The 25,334-nt window shown below is 40.0% G+C and overlaps 1 protein-coding gene across 7 annotated transcripts in view; it reads right to left on the bottom strand.

Moving 5' to 3' along the window:
• KIAA1549 (KIAA1549 ortholog) overlaps positions 1-25,334 on the bottom strand; it is a 209,543-nt gene that overhangs the window by 52,864 nt on the left and 131,345 nt on the right. For all 7 annotated transcript variants that reach the window (XM_038383049.2, XM_043518969.1, XM_038383011.2 and 4 more), the window contains exons 7-10: positions 19,846-19,905; positions 16,935-17,080; positions 6,032-6,209; positions 1,082-1,266 (exon numbers count right to left, since the gene is read on the bottom strand). In XM_038383049.2, the coding sequence (XP_038238977.1) occupies positions 1,082-1,266; positions 6,032-6,209; positions 16,935-17,080; positions 19,846-19,905 (569 nt within the window). The remainder of the gene's footprint in view (positions 1-1,081; positions 1,267-6,031; positions 6,210-16,934; positions 17,081-19,845; positions 19,906-25,334) is intronic.

Consider the following 25,334-nt stretch of genomic DNA (forward strand, 5'->3'; position numbering starts at 1 on the left):
GCACTGAAGCTTGTGCACCAGGGCATCATTGTTATTTGTAGTTAACTAGCTAGATTAAAGATAGTGCAGGTACATCTACAAAAGCTACACATTAAACCCCCGGTTGCAAGGTAGACAGAGCTTTAAGTTGTTAACCAACTGCATATTTCTATCAATACTGAATGAGCTCAGTATATCAGCTCCAAAAAACCAAAAGATTCTCTCTCCAGGAAGTTAAAGGAAGAGCTCTGTCAGCACAGAGAACTGAAATGACCGAAGTCTGATATATTCCACTCAGTAGAACACACACACACATCTCTGTAAACATACACACACACAGCCATACAGAACTGCACAGCAACGAAAATGTCCAAGAACAGACCCATTACACAGCCCAGGTTATAAGATTTCATTATATGCATGTACTATATTATTTGTGATCAGACAAATTGTACATGATTGGTGGGAGGGATAAAAGGTTTTAGCTGCCATTTGGGGTCGGTAAATCCACTTGTAAAGGCAAGTTAGGAAGTTAAGAGGACAAAATACATGCTTTTTGCAATATACTTGCAAAATACTTAGTAAATTTGTAATAGCCTATGTCAAAGGAGCCTTAAGATAAGTCTTGACTTCCAGGAATTAATGGGACAATTGGGCAACAGAACAGTTTGGCTTATGAGGCATTCAAAAGACACAGAGATGATCCAGACAAAGTTAGAGAATTTCTTGCATCTAGAAGGAATAATACAGCATCTTTCTCAAAAGTAACAAAGGTAAAAAGATGGATTAAAATGATGCAGGCAAGTTTCTTTCAACTTTGTCACCTAAGTTTCCCCAACGGGAAGACAGATCCTAGGAGTGTGACACAGCATTAGATAATACAACAAGCAAAGGAAAAGCAATGGGAACCACTGAGTTTTTTGGATTTATATTATTGTGTGATTCACAGCAGTTCCACTTTTTTTTCCAGATTGCAGGAAGCCTCTGCCATGGTGCGTCTCACCTTCTCATCTAACGACACTATATATTTTCCAGACTGTTGCATTCACAAGTGCTCAGGTTACCTTAACTATTCCCAACACATCTTCCCATCCCCTTTTACCTTCTGTCGCTGCTGAATATTGCTCATGGTGTCTGGCTGAAACTCCAACTTGTCTGTTCGGCAGAGCTTCCAGTATAAAATAATAATGATAAGCAGCACCACAGCCAGTGGGACTGCCACACCAACAATAATCCACAGATTGTTATTCTGGGACTCAGATGATGACTCTTTCACTTTATCCACAGCTGCAGAGTTAGAAGGGGGTAGTGGGGAGACAAGAATTTTATACAGTTATATTTCTTTTTATCTGTTGACACTTCAGGGGATATTCATTTCTACACTCTCATAATTGTTAGTAAAGAGCTACATTTATAGGAAACAGACTGTGCCGTATAGGCAAAGTGATAAACGTATTACTTAATGTACATCTTGGCCAGGAAACACAAATGTGGAGCAAATGATCAGTTGTCTTAAAGCCTACTTTCAATTCTGGAGACCTGTGCTTAAGTTGCAAGTGAAAATGGATTTCCATCATACCCTTTGACATCATTAGTCCTCTCTGTTCAGGAGGAGCCATAAATTGAGTTGACATGGAACAGTGTGGGAGAACTTTTAGCATTCTTGCCTGTACCCTGACTTTGTAAAAGGGACACAGTCAATTTGAAATCCAGTCACCTACAAAAACCAGGTTAAACAGTATTTTCACGTACAGTATTACACCTAGCCCTGAGTTCTGCCATCATATTTTCCCAATTTATTTACTAAATGTTTTTCTTTCTCGTTATTATGTGCAAGTCCCTACTAACAAAGGAGGAAACTAATTACACAAGAGGACACAAGGAAACTGACTATGCACAAAGTAAACAAACTGGAAATAGAGAAAATTAATTCTAGTCAATTTCATTTACAGTAATTATAAATGCTACTTGAAACAACAGCAGGTAAAACATTTTCAGTCAGAACTGTAATTTTTAAAGGGACACTTTCAAACTAAAATTAATATTTCTGTGTGAATTTATTTTTGTGTATTATTCTTACAAGTAACTCCAGTTGGTACAACTGGAAGAGATTAGAGGAAAATAATTATCAGATTTTTTCCCTTTTGTTTACTTCACACATTTGATACCACTTGGAGTATAGTCGGTTTCACTGTTTCTATCAATATATTAAGTTTTCCTTTGGTTTCTGTGGGCTTTTGACAGCAACAGGAGAGACAAACACATAAAAATAACATATATGCTTTTTATTTGTGATTTATGATCTTCAAACTTTTTAAAATTAATTATTTGGAACTGAAATTTCATTTAAAATGATAAAATAAATGAGAACAAACTTAAAAAAACACTTGGGCATACACAGCCATTAGCATCTTCCCTATAATGGGAAGACACCATAGCAGCCCAACATCATCGCATTTAACTTCAGAAAGGGGGACTACACAAAAATGAGGAAGTTAGTGAAGCATAAATTAAAAAGGTACAGTGTCAAAAGTGAAATCCCTGTAAGCTGCATAGAAACTTTTTAAAGACACTATAATAGAGACTCAACTTAAATGTATACCCCAAACTAAAAAACATAGTAAGAGAATCAAAAAAATGCCCCCATGGCTAAAAAAAACAAAGTAAAAGAAGCAGTGAGAGACAAAAAAGCATCCTTTAAAAAGTGGAAGTTAAATGCTAGTGAGGAAAATAGAAAGGAGCATAAAAGGGCAAAAAAGAATTTGAAGAACAGCCTAGCCAAAGATTCGAAAAGTAATAGCAATTTTTTTTCAAGTACATCAGAAGCAGGAAGCCTGCTAAACAACCAGTGGGGTGACTGGATGACTGAGATGCTAAAGGACTCACTCAGGATGATAAGGCCATTGCAGAGAAACTACATAAATTCTTTGCATGGGTCTTCACTGTTGAGGATGTGAGGGAGTTTCCCAAACCTAAGCCATTCTTTTTAGGTGACAAATCTGAGGAACTGTCCCAGATTGAGATGACGTTAGAGGAAGTTTTGGAACAAACTGATAAACTAAACAGTAATAAGTCACCAGGACCAGATGGTATTCATCCAAGAGTTCTGAAGGAACTCAAATATGAAATTGCAGAACTATTAACTGTAGTTTGTAACCTATCATTTAAATCTGCTTCTGTACCAAATGACTGGACGATAGCTAATGTGACACCAATTTTTAAAAAGGGCTCCAGAGGTGATCCTGGCAATTACAGGCCAGTAAACCTGACTTCAGTACTGGGCAAACTGGTTGGAACTATAAAGAACAAATTTATTGGGGAAGAGTCAACATGTTTTTTGTAAAAGGAAATCATGGCTCGTCAATCTATTAGAATTCTTTGAGGGGGGCAACAAGCATGTAGACAAGGGGGATCCAGTGGATATAGTGTACTTAGACTTTCAGAAAGCCTTTGACAAGGTCCCTCACCAAAGGCTCTTAAGCAAAGTAAACTGCCATGGGATAAGAGGAAAGCTCCTCTCATGGATTGGTAACTGGCTAAAAGATAGGAAACAAAGGGTAGGAATAAATGGTCAGTTTTCAGAATGGAGAGAGGTAAATAATGGTGTTCCCCAGGGGTCTGCACTGCGAGCAGTCCTGTTCAACATATTCATAAATGATCTGGAAAAAGAGGTAAACAGTGAGGTGGGCAAAATCTGCAGATGAAACAAAACTACTCAAGATAGTTAAGTCCAAAGCAGACTGTGAAGAGTTACAAAGGGATCTCACAAAGCTGGGTGACTGGGCAACAAAATGGCAGAGGAAATACAATGTTGATAAATGCAAAGTAATGCACATTGGAAAACATAATCCCAACTATACATATAAAATTATGGGGTCTAAATTAGCAGTTACCACTCAAGAAAGAGACCTTGGAGTCATTGTGGATAGTTCTTTGAAAACATCCACTCAATGTACAGCAGCAGTCAAAAAAGTGAACCGAATGTTGGGAATAATTAAGAAAGGGATAGATAATAGGACAGAAAATATCATATTGCCTCTATATAAATCCATGGTACGCCCACATCTTGAAGACTGCATGCAGATGTGTTGCCTCATCTCAAAAAAGGTACATTACAATTGGAAAAGGTTCAGAAAATGGCAACAAAAATGATGAGGGGTATGGAACAGCTTCCATATGAGGAGAGATTAATAAAACTGGGACTTTTCAGCTTGTAAAAGAGACTACTAAGGGGGGGGGGGACATGGTAGAGGTCTATAAAATCATGACCGATGTGGAGAAAGTAAATAAGGAAGTGTTATTTACTCTGTCTCATAACACAAGAGCTTGGGGTCACCAAATGAAATGAATAGGCAGCAGGTTTAAAAGAAACAAAAGAAAGTATTTTTTCACATAATGCACAGTCAATCTGTAGAACTTCTTGCCAGAGGATGTTGTGAAGGCCAAGACTGTAACAGGGTTAAAAAAAGAATTAGATAAATTCATGGAGGATAGGTCCATCAGTGGTTATTAGCCAGGATGGACAGGGATGGTATCCCTAGTCTCTTTGCCAGAAACTGGGAATGGGCGAGACGAGATGGATCATTTGATTATTACCGGTTCTCTTCATTCCCTCTGGGGCACCTGGCATTGGCCACTGTCAGAAGACAGGATACGGGGCTAGATGGACCTTTGGTTTGACCCCATATGGCCGTTCTTATGTTCTTAAATAACATCCCAATACTGGTTTATCCTTACAACTTCGTGAATATTTCCCAAACAAATATTACACTACATTAGTAAGTATAGAACATAATCTTAAAAGGTAACTGAGCTACCTAAACTACTAAACTAGAGGGAAAATAATATTTTAAAATCATGTGTAAACCAATCATTAATATTTTCGTAATGACTACCTCACTGGGTATACATTTTTTCCATAAAAATCCTTCTGCAAGTGACTTTGTAGATCAGACATATGCTGTATTATATCTGACTATTCTAGCTGTTGCTAACAAAGCAAAAAGACTTTGTGCTTTCGTGTCATTCACTTCTCATCTACATACAGCAAAGTCTTGTGTTCCAATAGGAGTACTGAGGGCAAACAACCTAACTAGTTTTAAATGGAGTTTGCTAAATTTATTAATTGGATTATGAGACGTGGTTGCCTGAGATAGGAAGTGACTGGACTGAATGATCCAGGAGACCTCTTCCAGTCCTGTGTCCTATGTTTCTATGTGTTGCCTACACTGAAAACAAATGAAGTTAATTATGGATTTAAATCTATTCAGAGATATTATATTGTTTATATTACAAATGTTATAGATTTTAAGCCTTTGCCCCTCACCAGGGTGTACAGTTTAGAGTAATTCTTATATGGTACCTTAGCTTCATTTGGCTGTAAATATTTTCCATTTCACATTCCCGCCACACAACTCTCATTGAGTTGGCATGCTAGGGATCTCCTATACTAATGCTCATGCACATCTAGTTAATGAAATCTTATTAACAGGTAATGACAAGATAAAACTACAGACATATCACTAATAGATCAGTAAATAAAAATGAGATCTATGACATTCAATCAAGGAAAAGAAGCCACAAGTTATGCCTCCCAGCTGATATGATCCAAACAACCCCTTCCCACAGTAACTGCATCTTTCACTCACAAACAAAAAGTGGCTTGCTTTTTTGGGGGGGGAGGGAGTTGTAAAAAGAGTAATATTTAAATTATGTAGGCTTGCATATTTCACATAGATGGAATATTCCATCCCGCAAGTATACTTTTTCCCATTACCCTACATTTTTTGTAAATTCACGGGTGAGATCCTCACCCCTGCTCCAGCTCCTTCATGGTGCTTAAAGGGGCTGGAGCAGCAAAAAGGGCCTCAAAAGTCCCGTTTCTGGCTGGCGGACACAGACCTGGCATTGCACAGACAGTTCTAATCCATTACAGACATGATATAATACGTATTACAGTTTGCTTTGGGGAAGTCTCCAGATTTCCCATAACTAGGGTCATGTTTCTCCTTTCTTTTCAGTGGTACAGTGATGCAGAGTTGGTGGGACTTACGTTGTGCAACTGTGCCTTGAATGCGGTATCCAAGAATGATAGCGGCTCTCTGGATGTCAACTCTGTTAATCAGATCTGAAGACTTTACAGCGCTGAGCCTCTCTCCAGTTTGATCTTCCACAAAATAGATGAGTTCTACAGGGTTATCAGCACCCACTAGCCGTGACACGTTGACAATCTGAAGAGATACAGGAATGTTTTAAAACGTCAAATAAAATTTTTTTTTCCTCCAAGGTTCTCCCATATTTCATCTTTTAACCCTTTCCTCACACACTACTATGCTTATGGGTTTGCACCCAAAAAGAAAGGTGATGAGAACAGCTTTACCTAGAGAGAATCAGTTCTTCTCTTTGAATTGCCACTGTCACTAACTCCTGATGACGCAAGAGCAAAAGGCCTCAAATTAGATCACGGTGAGAAAAAATGTTACCACTAAGGTGAAATCTTAATATCCATCAGACCAGGCACACCAGAACACATGGTACCCCACTAAATGCTCACTGGAAATTGACAGTATCCAGAGAAACCCAGCAGAAAGTCGTGTTGTGTAAACAACTCCAAGATTGTGAGAGTACTAAAGAGACAATATAAGACCTAATTCTACAGTACTTCTAAGCATGCAAATATCCCTGATTTTAGCAGCACTCTAGTTAATAGTGGGGAAGCAAGGACATCAAAAACTGATCGTTAGGTGTTTATCATTAATCCATAATAATTTGCTTCCGAAGTAAAACTCAAGACATCACCTCATAAGTAATAATAATGGAATAATAATCACAATTAATTATTAAGAGAAAACTCCATCTATTCCCGTGGATGATTACATCAATGCAGTGTTAAATCAGTGCCCTTAATTACACAAGACAACATTCAAGTGCTGCAGGAAAGGGAGAAATCTATAGAAATGACTGCCTGGTGACTGAAGAGGCAATTATTTAAGATGAACTAATCCTTTGCACAACACAACAGTTCAAGCACAAAGCTGAAGTTCTTGGCTTGAACAACTTTGGTATCGCTGTAACACAGATTTCTGGGTGTGAGATGGGAGTAGGAGTGACTTCTAGTGATTCAGATTTGTGCCAAATAAAGAAGTTAATTCCCAGCTAAATTTTACAATGCAGTTGGAATGTGATGTCAGGAATTTGTAATACTCTAAGGATTCGTGGGTTTGATTTCACTTATGGTTTGATTTCACTTGCCTTTCCCAAAGCATCTATTTTGGCTTCACTTTATTGTTTTTTACTTCATTTACCTGATTTAGACCCAAATTGTGTTGACGTTACCCATATGCATAGGTAGGCTTTCTATTTGCTTCAAATGAATCATTTTGCTTGTCCACAACTAGAGCACCAAACTTTCTACAAGAAGCCAAGAATTTACAAGACACACTAAGAAGCCACTCCTTCAGTGCAACTTTAATGCCATTAATCAAAAATATGTGTTCTCTGAGGCAGCTCTGTAGACACCTTCTCATGAATGAACATTTAAATTGTAGATGAGAACCTCAATACTCTGTTCTTGTAAAATTAAATCTAATACATTTTAACCATCTTTAGATTGGTCATTTATATGGTGCATTCAGTTTAAAAGTAGGTGAAAAATGCTGGGAATGATTCTATGGAAGGCTGAACCAAGGTAATACGATATGGAAAGAATCGTAACAGTAGGGCAATGGTATTATTCTCTCACAGAATTGTCTTTTAATAAGGAATTCATTCAACTGATGATTTCGAGTCTCATTCCTCCAACCATTTGTGCACATGTTTAAAGTTAAGCACATGCATCAGTGTTTGCAGGATCAGGGCTTATGAAAGCAAAGCCAACTACTTTCCCCTCCCCAGTTTCCAACACTCAAATTGTTATTAGGGAGTGCAGTGCAATATTCCAGTTCACACCAGTTGTATCAGCTGTAACATTCCATCTCAGAACATCAAGTTTATGATGAAATCATTGACAGATCCTTTATTGTAACAGTGTTATTGGACTCTCATGCAATTATATCATGAATATACACTTTAGATTTCACATTCTAACACACAAACAAGACAAATTTCTTTTCAGTACAAAGATTGGAAAAAGATGGGAGGATCTCACCCTCCCACTCTCTTTCAACCCTTCTGCCAACTGAGGAGCAATCTAGATCTCAATGGTTCTCAACCTATTTACCATTGTGGACCGCATATGCAGCTCTCTATGTGTTACGTGGGCTCCAACCACAGAATATAAAATGCCATTGCCCATGATATATAATACTGGGGCAGGGGTGAGGGGGGGATTAACCTGGAAAAAGAATGTATGCAGGGGGTGGCTCTTTGATAATTCCAGCTGAAATAAATGTTCATGAAGTTGGCAGGGCAGCACTTAAAAGTGCACCCCTTTGTAACCCGACTCCACTTTTAATTCTTTTTTGCCAGGACTGTGACCTCTTGCGACTCTGCCTACTTTAAGCCTTGCCTGAGCTGGGCCCACGAAACAGCACAGGGTCAGCAGTATATCCTCCTCTGGGCCACTGCGCTGCAGTGCAGGGGGTAGCGTGCCTGGCGTGTGGCACACAGCAGCTCTGTGCCCTGGGCGCCTCTCCCCTGGAGCTCATCTGAGGTGGAGGCAGAGCAGGCTGCCCAGCTGCTGTCTCTGTGCATGGGTGAGTGGGCACTGACCTCCGGCTGGCGGTAGTGACTATGGAGGGGGTACAGCTGGGACCCAGCAGGTTGCTCCAAGCCCAGCTCAGTGCAGTAGGAGCCCCATGTGGGGCTCAACACTGGAATGCTGTCCAGGCCAGAGAGGGCCACTGCTGTGGAGGGCACTAGAGACCTGTAGCAGAGATTGCACAGGAGGGGGAGAGGGATCCTCCCCACCTGGCCTGTTGCGGCTGCCCAGTCGGAACATGTCCCTCCATGGCTGCTACCAGACAGTCAGCGGCAGGGGCAATCCCATCCACCAAGCCAAGGGACACCCTAGCTGGGAAGTCACCCACAGGACAAATTTCCACCCTGCACCAGCTGTTGCTTGCAAATAATGAATTTTACAGATTTTAATATAATGACTTACAAGGCAGCTTGCTGCTCTGGCTGTGAGCTCCAGGTATGGACACGGTCAGCAGGGGATGGGCAGGCAGGCCCTGTCTGCTGCAGGCAGCCTAGGGTTCGCTGCAACCCAGAGAATGCTCATCCTCTTATGGCTCTTCTTTGAACCCTCTCTAATTTATCAGCATGGTCCTTGAACTCTGAACAACAGAACTGGACATGCTATTCCAGCAACAGTCACACCAGTGCCAAGTACAGGATAAAATAAGCACTCTACTACTGAAGATTCCCCCGTTTATGCATTCCAGGATCACATTAGCCCTTTTGGCCACAGTGGCACACTAGGACAGCGGTTCTCAACCCATGGCCCGCATGCAGCCCAATTAGCACACAGCTGCGGCCTAGCTGAACTGAATGCTAAAGGCCCCGGGCTCTGGGCTCCCCACTGCCCTGTGGGCTCTGGGCTGCCAGCAGCTGCCTGGCCCCACCCGGTGGGCTGCAGGCTGCCACCGGGGGCTGGGCCGCTGCCCGATCCCACATGGTGTGGTCCAGGGCCAGGGTCCCTGCTCAGCTCTCTGCTTCTGGCCCCACTCTGTGGAGGGGGCTCTGGGTGGAGGGCGCTGGGTTTGTGGGGGGAGGTGGCACTGTGGTTCTCAACCTGTGGCCCAGGTAACACTTTGTGGGCTGCATATGTGGCCCACAATGATAAACAGGTTGAGAACCACTGCACTAGGAGCTCATGTTCAGCTAGATTATCCACCATAACCCCAAATATTCCCAGGATAGAGATGCCCATCCCTAAGTATGGCCTACATTCTTTGTTCCCAGATGTACACACTTAAATTTATCCATAAACACATATTGGTGCTTATGCCCAGTTTAGAAAGTAATCTAGTTTGCTCTAAATCAGTGACCATCCTCTTCATTATATACCATTGAGAATATAATATACTCAATTTTTGGGTCATCTGCACACTTTATCAAGTCAACATCTGTAAAGTGGGGTAATTAACACCCACTTTTGCAAAACTCTGGATTTCTCTACACTTACATAGCAGTTTACATCTAAAGTATTATTTTAGATATATTTCATAGTACAAGGCATAGACCACAGTGTGTATATATGTGTATAAAGTTTATATGTAGTAGGTCTCATACTATTTTCCCAGTGAGGTCTTCTGTACAATTTCAAATTATTTTTGTTTTATAATTTGTAAAGGTCTGTCCTTTAAGGTGCTAAAGACAGCACAAATGCATAGAAATCCAGTTTTCCCATCAAATGGAGATGCCTTCCATGTGTTAAGAAGCAAGAGCCAGCATTTTATATCTGTGCTTTGAGGGTGGAGGAGAAGGGAGAGGAAGCATATGAAAAAAGCAAGAATTTCAATCATTAAAAAAACAAAACCAAAAAACCCCTCGTCAGTGCAATTCACTCCGTTTCTGCTTGCATAAATCACATCTTTTCTGTTAATATTAGACATGTGCTTTAACCTCTACAGACTAAAAGCTAACTATGTTGCAGTGTCAGTAAAAATTAATTAAAAAAAATGTTTCCAAAGGAGTACCATAGGTCAGTGAATAGTGTTGCTTTGGTAAGCAATTCTAGTCCATAAATTACAGTAGGAAAATCTAGTAGTGGAGCAACTCAGAAAACATTTGCACTGTGTCAGCAAGCCAAAAGATCCTATAATCAGTTGCCAATTTTTAGTAAACAGCAGGATTACTTCTCTTTTTGAAATATGTACATCCCACAGGAAAAAAGAACAAAAAGAGATTCTGCTCTATCAAAAATAGGATTTAAACATCAATGCAATTAAGTCAAGCTGTGCCAGGGTCTGGATTACTTAGCAGACATTACAGCATGAACCATATGTTCAATGAGCAACACACACACAAAGTCTACCTTAGGTTTGAGTAAGATGTTGCATAAACCTGCAAAGCCAGGAAATACACTGGTGTAGCTTAAATGATGGCAGCTGTGTCCTTAAGCAATCTTGCTGGGTCTACATGTCGCAGTATTTGTGACTAATATCAAGTATTCATCCAATTTGGCATTTAGGCTCTGATTCTGCAATTGTCATGTTGGGAGGGACTAGTAAATAAATCTGTATGAGGCGCCAGCTACAAGGTCTGTTTCTCTAGCAGCTATCCCAGCCAGCAAACCACCTCTATTTTGCCAGCTGGAAATCTGGTTTGCCACAACAAAACGGTTTTGTCCAACAGTCATAGGCAGAGGGGAGCCCAAGGACTTGATCTCTATCTGAGGACATTACTGGAAGCCTATGGAAACACTACTGGAAGTACACGGAAACACTATAGTTCCCTTCAGAAATCCACCCCAAATACCACTGCCAGGAACACCCTCATGTGCTGGATGGGTCCCTCAAGCTCTCTGATGCCACTGGTTCATCAAACCAGGCCTTGTCTACACTATGGGGGCAATTTGACAGAAGTTATGCAACTCCAGCTTTGTGAATAATGTAGCTGGAGACAAGGTAGCTTAGGTTGACTTACTGCGGTGTCTATACTGTGCAGCATCGACAGGAGATGCTCTCCCGTCGACTTACCTTACACTTCTCATTCCGGTGGAATACCGGAATCGACAGGAGAGAGATCTGCGGTCGATTTAGCGGGTCTTCTCTAGACTGGCTAAATCAACCTCTGGTGTATCGATTGCAGCAGCGTGGATCCCCAGTAAGTTTAGACATGCCCCCAGACAGCAAACTAACAGGTGGTTCACCAGCTAGGGCAGCTGCTGGAGTAGCAAAAGTTAACAAAAGAATTCCAACAAAAAGGTCAGACAGTGGAAATTCTGAAAGTTTCCATTTAAAAATAATAAAAATCCCAGATAACCTCAATCTTTACTCACAGATTATGTGCTGTCAATTTTGGAAGGGTACACTGATCATACAAAAGAAGACACTGCTCTCAGTGAAAAGCTGAACCCACCTTTGATATCAAGGTTGCTACCACATTTATATAATAATTATTTTCTTATATAGATTCTTAGATAATTAAATATTAGCCATATGAGTTGTTTAATTTCTGTAGTTTTCCTTTAACTGAGAACTTCACTGCTTTTGTCATGTTGTGCCACAACCTTAATTGCCATTCTTTTCTAGGATTCACCTTCTTGTTCTCTACAGCATTCAAAAGGAACATAGATAATTTCAATCTAACGTAAATTAAGTATTATTTTAATATGAGCTTCTGGTGGTTTTTTTTTTAAAACAATACTTAACAGCCTCATTCCTCATAAAAGTGCATGAGAGCTGACATGACAGACTACTCATAAAAATGTCAAGTGCCTTTAAGTCTGCATGATGTAATGTAACCTACAGAGTATGCCTTGCATTTGCAAGAAGAAGCTATAAAAGGTGAAATTCTCTGTGAAACATTTGAATGAATACACAAACATAGATGTGATTGTTTTGTGTATAATAAGCAGCTGTAAGGCTGTAAATCCTGTGTGTAGCTATGGCTTTAGGTGTTTATCTAACAGAGAGTGCCACCATATGAGCAATGCAGATGAGAGAATGGGAAAAGAAAAGATGAGCCATTTGGGTACTGTCAGTCCAAACCTCTTATTTTTATGAAAGGTTCAAAAGCATTTAGATTTAAAGAAGTGATTTTACCCAGTTATGTTTTTCAATAAACGTATTTATTAAGGAAAAAAATGTGCCCCCCCCAACGGTGCCAGTTTTACTTTCACAGCATAGGAAAGGAAAACAATTATTGTGATAGCATTTATCAACAATTGCCTCATTTTCAGCACAAGCTCTTCAATTTCCATAGCGCTCAGTGGTGTCGTGTTTTAATAAAAAGTACCTTTCACTTCAGGAAACCTCAGTTCTAAACTGGTTTGTCACAAGTGAAATGAATGTGTGGTCTCAGTTTAGTCTCCAGTGGACAAATGTCCTTTTAACTAAAACAACACACAGTTTGGTACAACTGGCAGTCTGCGCCCTTATTTCACTCCATTGTGGGTTGGTATTATAACAGAACTATCAGAAAAGGCATTACATTATGCACCACATGCTGCTATCCTGCAGTATAAGAGAAAGGTTGAAAATAACATGCATAGACTGGAAATTTTGTTATTTGTGTCATGGTGTCCTCTGGATGTGTGCGCGCGCGCACACACATACACACACACACACTTACTTCTCCAAACCAGTTCACAATCTCATTCAGAGAAACCTGAAGAATCTGCTGCAGTAAAATTAAAAGGTTTATTGCGGTTGAGAATTGATTTCTATGCCTCCTAAACTCAGCTGAGGTGGGAGAGGTGATGTTCTATGTTACAACAATTTGCAACAGGCTCCAAGGGGCTATTGTGCAGCCAATGGACCACTGAAATGCCACAACACTCCAGCCAACCACCCTAGTCTCAGGCATATGTCGCACTATGTCAGGGCTGGCATGATGGTATAGGACTAACTCTGCACCACCTGGAGTCCCTAACACCAAAAGAATCCTCATGTAATGGTGCAGAGTAGCTTTATTGGGGTCAGGAATCTTGGCTCAAACCTACATTTCTGCTACCTCACCTTCAATAATTACAGGCCAAACCCATAGAATCATAGAATATCAGGGTTGGAAGGGACCTCAGGAGGTCATCTAGTCCAACCCCCTGCTCAAAGCAGGACCAATCCCCAACTAAATCATCCCAGCCAGGGCTTTGTCAAGCCTGACCTTAAAAACTTCTAAGGAAGGAGATTCCACCACTTCCCTAGGTAATGCATTCCAGTGTTTCACCACTCTCCAAGTGAAAAAGTTTTTCCTAATATCCAGCCTACACCTCCCCCAAATAGCATCACTGTACACACTAAAACTCTGCTGTTCTAGCAGATCCTATTAGCGAGTGGCCGCAAGAGGCAGGGCAAGGAGCATGTGCAGTAGTTCTATGTTCCGAACACTGAGAGAATAACAATTCTTATGAAAAGATGGTTACCCCCTTAATAAAACAGTTGCTGATCCCCCAAAACTCAATGTTACCTTATTACTACATTAACTACCTATCTGCAAAGGGCAGCCCAACTGAAAAGAACTTCATCATTTTTGGTGAGAACACTGCAAAGTTTCACAGTCTAATATGTGGTTCTGAGGGCTGGAGAGGGAAGAACACAAGTCCTGTTTAGGTGACAAGTCACATTATGTAAATAGTGCGCTGTACTAGTTACTTTTGCCTATAGAAGAAAAAATACTGCAGGTAGGGAGAGAAACATTTATGTTCATGTTTACACTCAGTTACATGCAGGCTAAAAGAAAGTGCTCCAGATTTCTCAGTCACACAGCGCAGAGACTATAACTCCATGCTCACCCTAGGATTGTAAATCCAAACTTGGGTGAAGACACATGAAGGGTTGTGTTTGTGGGTGCATAAGATTCTTCCCTGTTGTCTTCTAAGTGGGTACTGGCAAACAATGGAGTGTAAAAAAGAAAAATTACAAAAGTGTGGTCACTTTCTGATAGTTAATAACTTGATCCAGGAGATAAAGTAGGTAATTGTCAGCCAACACACGCACAAGGGACTACATGTACTAGATCACAGGTGTCACTTATGCGCCAAAAGGACTGTTGGAAGTATTATATATAAAATATACAAATGGTGTGAAGAGGACAGGGTTGCTACATACACTGCATACCTGACACTAGCCCACAAAAGCAAGGATATGAGAAGTTAAGCCACTTGACAATATATATCCTCTCCTCCTTCATCTACAGGCATGTGTCTTAACATTATCACAACTACCATATACCACAACCTGAACTCTTCCCCCTTCAACCATCTTTTCTCCATACACCCATTCACCAAACTACCCTCACCTAACGCAATTAGCTATGGCGGTTTGGTGCAGTGCTGTGTTGTGCTGGGAAAGTATGGTATAGTTTGGTAAAAGGGAGTGATAAAAGGCTGGTATCCCTTGGGAACTAAGCAAAGGTTATGGGGTGCAGTATGAGGTTGTACTGCCTCACCACTGGGGGTATCCTCAGCTGCTGCCCAGTTAAGGAAGCTTGATAGTTCCTTTGTACCAATGAAGCAGTAAAAAGGAACAGTTATTGGTGACTAAGGCCATGTCTGCAATACAGCTGCTGCAGCTGTTCTGCTGTAGGGCCTTAGGGCAGATGCTTCCCACATCAGTGGAGGTGTTTTTCCATCAATGTAGATAATCCACCTATCCAAGAGGTGGTAGCTAGGTCAATTCAAGAATTCTTCCATTGGCCTACCTATATCTGCACCAGGGTTAGGTCAACCCAACTTACAACACTCAGGACACAAAATTTTTCACACCCCTAAGCACAGGTGCTGGAATTAAGGGTGCTGCTGCTGCACCCTGTGGACTGAAGTGGTTTCCATGATATATAGGATTTACAGCTTGATTCAATTGCTCTCAGCACCCCCACTGGACAAATTATTCCAGTGCCGCTGGCCCTAAGCAACGTAGCTAGGCTGATCTAATTTTTAAGTGTAGACCAGGCCTAAGACCTGGCCCAGAGAATACAGCAGAAGTACAGCCACTTCTGGGAGTAAAGCTCTGTGTTCTCTCCCAGTGAAATACAATGCTATAGCTAGAAAGGGATCTCTCTTAAAACCTGTGCATGTAAACAACACAGAACTGGCAGTTTATTACCTAAAGGATAAAACAGTAACTTTTCCCATGCAGCCTAACTGTATGTATTTTCAATATGATCGCATCTTTGTGGGTAAGACATAAGGTTTATTTTATTTCAAGAGACAGAGCGATAAACATGTGCAATGGAGAGAATGAAAAATCTGAAACAGGGCACTGTATTCACAGTGAATCATAGCGGCGCAAAAAAAATAAAATACAAACTACTCATAGAACAGATGCTTCTTTGAGCCCCAAACCTCTCAAACATCTGGAAATTAAAAGAGGAGGGGACACTGCAGGGTTATAGTGAAGGAAGATGATAGGTCTGAACTGCCTGGATGGCAACTCTGAGGTCAACTGTTGATGGATTAGCTGGCAAAGTTATTTTTAAACAACTTTCCCATTAGAAAGGTAGACTGGGTTTCAGTTTGTTGATCTGGCTGATAAAGGACCATCTGTGACAGCCAGAAATCTAAGGAAAGGTTAAGTTTTCAAACCTTTGCAGCCAAAAAGTGGCTTTCGCCCACATGAACACCACCAGCCACAATGAAGGTACAGTCTGAGAACCACCAACACCCAGATATCACAGTATAGAAGGGGCTATTATGGATGCCAAACGTGGTGCTGGTGCAGTTAATTCTTCTTTCACTGCAACTTCTATGACCGAGAATATCAGACCAAACAGGCAGTTAAAAAGTGTAATATGTTATTCTGTTTGACAAGATCCCTTAGCTGCACAGCATAAGTGCCAGCCAGCACTCAGACGCATTATCCTATTTCATATTTATATACTGTTACAAAACACGACAGAGTGCCTAGAAGTGTTTTAAGAGCTGTGTGGCCCCCCCAAATGGGGAGGCAGGCTTTGATCCATAAAAGCATTGTCCCTCTCTTTGCAAGACACCTCAACTAAATCAGGAACTCAGTCAGTTCTTAAAATAGGCTGCTTTTAAGAGCTGTTTCTGAGGATTGTTTTTAAAATCACAATACTTACTTTATAACCATTTAACACTCCCATTGTTTTCGCTGTTATCACAGTCATTAGTTCAAAAGGCAGCAGAGCAGCAAAAAGAATGTTAGTTGCACAACATGATTTATGCATCAGTCACATATGGCAGTTGGACTAGAGGCTTTCATTTCATCTCTCCTTCCTTCAAGTGCTAGGTATTATTTACTGTTTGAATAGTTTATTCCCCTTTACACATACACATATACATATACATACACACACAAGCACAGGTCCAGCCTCTGACCTATTAGTACCTGCACAATGTTGTTGCCGGCAAACGTGGCTCGTTTCCATATTCGCCCTCCGGTCAAAGCCTCATTTAACAGCTGAGCCAATTTCCGCTCCATCTCAGCCTGAAACACTTCCTCCTGAATTCGCTGGTTGACGACACCCAAGAGAACTACATTAAAAAAAAATCAACCCAAGAACAAACAAATTAGTAAGAAGCATTAGTTCTCAGTGTCTTTTATGCAACTTCAATTGCAGGTCTTGAATTATTCTCTAGAGCCCTCTGCTGGACTATTTAAGCATAGCATTGAAATATTCACACAGGAATCCCTCCCAGCTCAGCGGGAGATTGCAAGTTGCAATGCAAGACTTTGGAAGAAGAGGAATTAAAAGAAAAAAACACTGAGGTGATTCCTGGAACTTCACAGGGGCTAGACTGGTCCAGAACAAATGCAGTCATGGGGCAGCCCTGCCTCCAAAAAAGCTAAATATATGGAAAAAAAATATATATATAGTGATATATATCAAAACACAAGCAGCAGAGAGTAAAGAATTCAAAGTTATAACCAATTCCGATTCACCTGCTTTCAATGTTAACATACTTTGAGTTCACCAGTCACAAAGTCAGGGGTAGGCAGGGATAGGGGATATAAACAGGAAGATAAAATAGGACAGAAATAGCAGAACAGGTAGGAAACAGAAAGGAGAAGAGTGTATTGTCACCTGTTTCAAACAGCCCCGAGCCTAAGTCTATGAGAGCAGTGGTGCACAGAAACTGGTTAACATGAGTGGCTTGGACAACCCAGGAGGCAAGTGCTGTAGACACTCCAACCATTAGAGCCACCACAGCAGTTCAGTTAAAGGGGTTACACTAATCATCATCATTAAGGCATACCACATTTAGCAATTTCATCAGTAGTTACTGGGCACAGAAGTCCTTTTTTGGTTCAGACAAGTTCTAACCTCCATGGGCCCATGCACTCCCCTGGAAGGAACCCACAGGTTCTAAAGTCTTTAGGGCTTATCCATGCTGGGCAGCTGCCTTACTACTTTGGACCTCAACCTTTTGAATCTGGTCTCCAGCAGGCTGGAATTCCACGCCCGCACCTGCTACAGTCCTTTAGCTGAGTCTTCCTTCCCCAGGCCCCGAGCTGTGTCTGGGGCAGCCTCTAGCCATAACTGTGTTCCCCAGAGACTTCCTCACAGCATTGCCATTTCAGGCTGCTTTTCCTTGGCCTTTTCTTACTGAACACCCCTATCCCCGATCTCACATACATAAAGATGCGAGGTTCCTTAACTCAGCCTCCCCGCCGCCCCCTTCTCCCGCTCTTTTCTCAGCCTCCCCTCTCTTTCTGCCTCTTTACAGAAAAGCTCCTTTATTGGTGTGGGCCACATTCCAGGAGCATCTCTTGCTCCCTTCAGGGCTAGAGGGACCACTGCTTCACTCTCCCACTTTCTAAGATGGCTTCCATCACTTGTTCCACCCCCATGATTTGACTGACTAATGGAAACTGACTCAGCCACATAAAAGAGTTTTAGTTTTTGATCAGTCCCAAAGCTGGAGCAGCTCCTCCCCTGGCTGGTGAAACAGTAATAGCCTGGCCCTTTAGCGGGCCATTAATGTATAGAAAAGCAGCTGACTCTGTGACTAGCACTACCCTAGTGTACATCTCAATCACAGTTGCATGGAAAAGGATTTACCTGCTTGTGAAATTTCTATCATAGCAGGATGCTGGATTGACATTCTCAGCAACAGAAATTAATACATCAAAAATATCCTTCACAAACAGAGCTGGTTGAAACATTTTTTGGATGAAAATTTTCATACAAAATTTTCATTTTGGTCAAATTTTTCTTTTTTCTTAATTGAAAAAATGGATCAAAAGCTCAGAAGAGTCTGACCAAAAATTCAGTTTTCAGAAAAGTTTTTATATTTTTGGTTAAAAATTTCATTTTTTAATTTGGTTTTCAGTACAAATGTTTGTGTTTCAGTTTTGAATTCTTTTTAAGCCTAAACGATTTTCAAATGCTCCTTTTTTTTTTTAAGCTTTTTGTTCAAGTTTCTCCATTGAACAACAAAACAAAAAAGTCACAGGAAATTTTAGATTCTCTCCTCCTCCGCCCCCCAAAAAGAAATTTCCTACAAAAAATAAGTGGTATCTTTCAAGTGGCTCTAATCACAAATGAAGTATCTCAGAATTAAATGGCAATATAAACTATCAGTGATCAAGAACAATTAAATGCAGGAAACTTGACAATATAATTTTTTCACCTTCTTTTAAATTCAAATAGATTGAGAATTACAAATAATAGCAGCAAGTGGATTCCACACCAGAAGGGCATAGTTACAGAAAGCACTAACTCTCACTGTTTTATGATTATATTCAGGGCAAATTAGGTCAGCTGACTTGGATGAGAGCAATTTCCAGGAAATTAATTTGGCGGGAAAAAACAAAATAGGATGGAGCTGCATCATTACAGTCCCTAAAACCGTTTAAATTGTATGGCATCTATTTGTATTCTGTTGCATAGCTGTGTGTGCTTTGGTGTAAGGTGCCATGAATAAATCAAGTGTTAAAAGTTTAAAAAAAAAAACAGCTTAAAAAAATAAAATAAAGCAATGTCCAACTTAAATGGCAGTTAGTGTATACTGCACCCTCTGCATACCAGAGCAGTGTTACTGCACTTTGAATAAATTGCATTCTAAATATAAAACAATTTTTGAGCCAATAAACAAGGAATTGCAATAGTTTATTCTACACAAGTGCCTTTTACAGCAGTTCCAGATTATTCATTCTTTTGCTTTGGAGTTTATTCAGACCTGAATATAGTTATTACCTCAAACCGTAAGCAATCTCAAAAGTTATTAATGTGTTACCTAGCTCCCAGCTAACAAAAATGGTCTCACAGCTATCTACCCTTATATAGTCTACATACCTGTTCTCACCCAGGAAGATTTCATCAATTGAGACACATTGAGTTGAGGGTAATGAAAGGCTGGGGGAAAAAAACATCTGTAAGAACTGTATACTCAATAGCACAAAAACAAGAAAAGAGGCTGTTTCATAATTCACATTAAGTCAGTGAACATCTTATTTGCCGATACAACTCTTAGCACTATACATAAGTGACAGAAAGACATTGCTCTTGATGTATATTTTCTGGTTCATATGTCTGAATGTAAAGCAGCTGACTAAAGTGGTCAGATTAATTACCTGAAATATTTAACATACCACCCCAACAGCTTTGTTTTTAGAAATATTAAGCAAAGCCTGTTTGGCTAATTTGTCTTTAATGTAAGATGAGATTTTTGTTTGCTAAGATCAGGCTGTACGCTGGATGACTACAGGTCAGGGTTTCTCAAACTTCATTGCACTGCGACCCCCTTCTGGCAACAAAAACTATTACATGATCCTGGGAAGAGGGACTGAAGCCTGAGCCCCACCACCCCCTACGGTGGGGTCAAAGCCCAGGCCCTGCCACCCTGGGGAGGGGCCAAAGCTTGAGGGCTTTGCTCTGGGCTGGGGGGTTGTAACCTGACCCCTGCTGCCCAAGGATGAAGCCCTTGGGCTTCAGCTTCAGCCCTGGGTGGTGGGGCTTGGACTTTGGATTCAGCCCTGGCCTCAACAAGTCTAACACCAGCCCTGGTGACCCCTTAAAACGGGGTCGGGACCCACTGTTTGGGAACTGCTGCTCTAGGTGAGTCATTCATGGCTTTTTGAGGAAGAAAGCATCTAATTCTTTGTGACCGGAACCAGGTAGAAAAGTTAAGACTTAAGTATAAAAGAGAAAATTGAATGTACCTATTTTGTATTATGAGCCATAATAAAATAAAATATGCATTAACCATTGTGAAGTTCAAATTAGATTTATGAAAATCATAAATGAATTCCATGACAAATCCCGTGGCATTATGGTTTTATTTTGTTCAATAGCCCAAGTTTTGTCAAAATGACTAGCCTCCTGGAAACGCTAAGCTTCAGAGGTAAAATCTAGGCCTCACTGAAGTTAATGAAAAAACTCCCGTCAACGCCTGTGGGACCAGGATTTCACCCCAGATTCCCACTGGAGCAAAGTAAAGAGGCACAAGTGAATAGATAAAGATAGAGGCTGGGACTAGCTTTCCTGAAAAGAGATCAAAACTTCATGAAAGGAATGGGAGGTGGGGGGAGAAGGCATAATTTTGTCAAAGTTTTCCCTGAATCATTCAAAATTCTTAAAGTGCTTAACAAAGATAACTTGTTTAAAACACATTTTAAGGATGGGGAGAGTGAGACACACAAAATTAAACTGACTTAGCCTAAGGTCACAAGGTGAGTCAAAACCAAAAATCAAGGTACCCTGACTTCCAGTTCTGTGTTTTAACCACTACACTATAATTAGTTCAACTGCTGCTATTGTAGGCACTCAAAGAAACGAAAAAATTATTAACTTTCTAATTTACTTAGTGTGTCTTATTTGCAAGCTTGCTAGCTAAGGCCTCTCTATCTGTGTATAAGATTGTTTACATAAATATGTTACCTTCCAGAATCTGGTGATTTTTACCATTAAAAACTTGATCACTCTTTTCTCCCCTAATGCAAAAGCAGAAGAGTCTCTAGATATATAGAACCTTTCTTTAAAACTCTGCTTTTGACACTGCACTTTCATTCTGTATAGTGAAATAATTTACTCTTTATTCTCTTCTTGTTTAAATTAAATGTCACTATGCCCAAAAACTGACTTCAAATTCAACGTTTTCTGATATCCCTATTCCAGTTTAGTAGCACCTTGTTTCACGAATAGTGCTATTGAGACCACTACTGTGAAGTACAGTAGTGGTCAATGTGCATAAGGGTATCAGAATATGGCCATTTATGTATTTGAAATAAATATTACGTAACAAATGTCTAAAAATGCCACTTGCAATGTACAAACAGGAAGCACCCCACTTTTTACATTTCTATATTATATTAAAATATATATTGCTGCAGGGTTCTTCTAAACCAAAGGATGAGTGGATATGGCTCAGTATAGCTAGAAGGTTGGAGATTGGTTTACTATGGTAATGCACTCATTTACCTCAATCTAAAAATATCATCCCGCAAAATATGTGTAAACTGCAGCTGCACTGGTGTTTTCCAAAGCCCAGGAAAAGCAAGATCACAAGATAATTAACCATCTGCCAATGACAATAAAATTTTGAACTGTTAAGAGTGTTTAATTATTTTCTTTTTTTAAAACAAGATAACAGTTGTGCTTTGACACTCAATATGATATACCCTTTTTTCTAATTAGTGCTTGAAAATGATTTAATGTATGCAAATTCCTGTATGCAAACTTCAAACAAACTTCATATAGAACTAGAAACTTAAAAAAAATATCCTTGAGCATCTAATCTTGATGGTACAATGAAAGAAGTGCTCTAATCTTTCAGCCATGCAGTCCTAGGCTGAAAACCTGGCAAAGAGTGCATGAAAGGATTGGGAACATGTACACGGTACAGCTGAGCTCTGTCCAACTCGCTCCTGTGTTTCATGCTCAGAAGGAGTTCCACGTTGACAATGTTCCCATTGCTACGCAGTCTTTGTAGAAGCCATTTGTTTTTTTTGACATGATCTAGGTAATGAATTGTAAAATGCAAAAAAAGAATATAGTACACCTAAGTGCAATGTAATATGGGCTGGTATTTAAATGCACCTGACACCCATAAGGAGTACTGAATAACCCAAATGTAATTTCTGTTCTTTGTATAGGTTTCAGAGTAGCAGCCGTGTTAGTCTGTATTCGCAAAAAGAAAAGGAGTACCCGTGGCACCTTAGAGACTAACAAATTTATTAGAGCATAAGCTTTCGTGAGCTACAGCTCACTTCATCGGATGCATTTGTATACACTCCCTCCTTCATACCAGAGGCTCTGTGTGCAACCCTTTCTCCATACTATGGTCTCCCAATCTCCCCCTCTCAGGACTTTGTGTGCACCTCCATTCACCCTTTCCCCTCTCTAGTGAGCACTGGATTCTACTATTCTAATTAAAAATTGTATTTCTTTTAGAATCCAATAACCATCATGATTTTAATAGTTTCCTATGGGAGATTTGTTTAAGAGCTTCAGAAAAACTTTGTTCCATTGCCTTTTCACTTTTCTTCAGTTTTTAATGATACTTTGTATTGATTAGCAACATGTTACTGAGCAAGAAATGTCTCAGGTTAGATACCATGATTTGGGGAACATTTACATAGAAAGAGCTGAAGTCATAAACTATACGTTATATAGACTATTTTTAAACTATTCCTAAAACGATTCTTCACTCTTTAACCTCTCCCTTAAGCCATCCAATAGAGTGATCTGTCTCCAAACAAAATATATCGCCCAATATATGGGGTTCTGGAAGTTATCAGCTGTGCTCTTTATGAAAATAGTTAGGCAGAGAAACCAATAGTCTTACTAAAACGTCCACTGTTCTGCAGAATTGTGGAGGATTAAATAATCAAAAATGGACAATATGTGGAGAATTCAAAGAAGTGACCTGACCCATCTCATTGATCCATATTACTGCACCACTGGGCTATTTATCAAGAGTCCAGTAAGTTTATAAACCAGAATTGAACTGGAAAGGGGAAATTAAAAACAGTTCTTTAATCCAAACAGGCTTTTCTTGAACTTTTTTGTACCGAGGAGGAGGGGTTGGAATAATCGACTCACTTAAATTCAAAAGCCAACTTGTTCACTGAAACCTGCCAGCCATGAAGAACATGTATTGTTTCATCTCGTACTGTATTGTATCATATTGCCCTGTACCTTTTCGTGCCTTTAAGACTGCACTCTCTTTGGAACACGAAGCCTTTTATTTGACACAGTATATCTTTTACAGAACATACAGCACTATGTTTTGCCCACTTTCATGATTTTATGGCAAGTCCTGTGATATTTGTTGTTCAGAGTCCCAGCTGCTGGAATCATGTGAATGCATGAGAATCTCAGTGCTCGCACTCAAAACAGGAAGTATATTTCTGCAGAATAAAGCAATCCCTAAAGGTTCAGAAGCCACAAAGAAAAAGAGCCCAGAGTTTATTATTTTAAAAAGAAACTCATGATTTGGGGGGGGGGTTGATTCATGATTTTTGGATGCCTGGGACTGGCAACAGAGCACTATGATAATGATAACACTATAATTGTCTTCGTAGCAGTCCACCATGCTCAAGATCCTTGTCAATCCAGATTATAAAACATACTCTTATTAATTATTTGTATTAAAATAGCACCCTAGAAAGCCTTGATTAAGTTGTAGTAAAATCTCTGCCTGAATCAGCTTCTAATCTGAAAAACTAAATGTAAACACCTGGGCAAGGGAAAAAACAAATGGACAGATGGGAGGGGAGATGAAATAACAGACAGGATATTTTAGTAGAGATAAGATGTTAAAATTGCCTAGCACTCTTTAGTACCTTGAAAAAAAAGAGAAAAAAAGAAAAAAGCTGGCAGCTCCCACCCTTGGCCATTCCCACTGCTATTATTCTTGCACAGACCCCTCCACTGTGCAAAAGGTACCTTTATTAAAAATAAGAAAGTTACAAAATATCCCTAAGTACCTTATAACCTAACTATGTACAGCATTAGGACTATCCCGCAAGCGTTTGGATTCTGTTTAAGCTTTATGAACAGTCTCCAGTAAAAGGTTTTTATACAGAAGATGATCTAAAATAGACAAAGACTGGGCATAACAAATTTCTTTTTCCAGACACAGTTACTAATATTCAGGCTGTCAAAGGTTTCATTTAATCACGCCCAACAGTTTGAGTTATAATATAAGATTAGCTTTTCCTTAGTTTGAATCAACGTCAACTTGCTTGCAACTAAACTCACCTGAAATTTGCAAATCAGTCCTTTACTTTCACACTATTTTAAACACATTTATATATTAAAAAAAAAAACATACACAGACAAGACTAAGGAGTACTTGTGGCATCTTAGAGACTAACAAATTTATTAGAGCATAAGCTTTCGTGAGCTACAGCTCACTTCGTCGGATGCTGTAGCTCACGAAAGCTTATGCTCTAATAAATTTGTTAGTCTCTAAGGTGCCACAAGTACTCCTTTTCTTTTTGCGAATAACACGGCTAATAAGACTAACACGGCTGCTACTCTGAAAACAGACAAGACTGATTTGGGGGAAAAAAAAAAACACTGGGAAAAATCTTTGGAATGTATCAAACAACTCTTCATAGCGTAATACTGAAAGTGGTGGGCCAAATAACTACGAAGCAAATGGCACAGAAAAGTATGCTAGGCAATATGAGAAACTGAGATGTAAATGCACTTTCCAGAATTAATGAAAAGCTAAATTTTGCATTATAGATGAAGGATTCTGTATAATTTGCTGAATGCATAAGCAGATTTCTGACAAGGGTGGACCTCTTACAAGAAGGGATATCCCGGGTCAGACC

Source organism: Dermochelys coriacea, chromosome 1, assembly GCF_009764565.3.
Source record: "Dermochelys coriacea isolate rDerCor1 chromosome 1, rDerCor1.pri.v4, whole genome shotgun sequence".
Taxonomy (NCBI): domain Eukaryota; kingdom Metazoa; phylum Chordata; order Testudines; family Dermochelyidae; genus Dermochelys; species Dermochelys coriacea.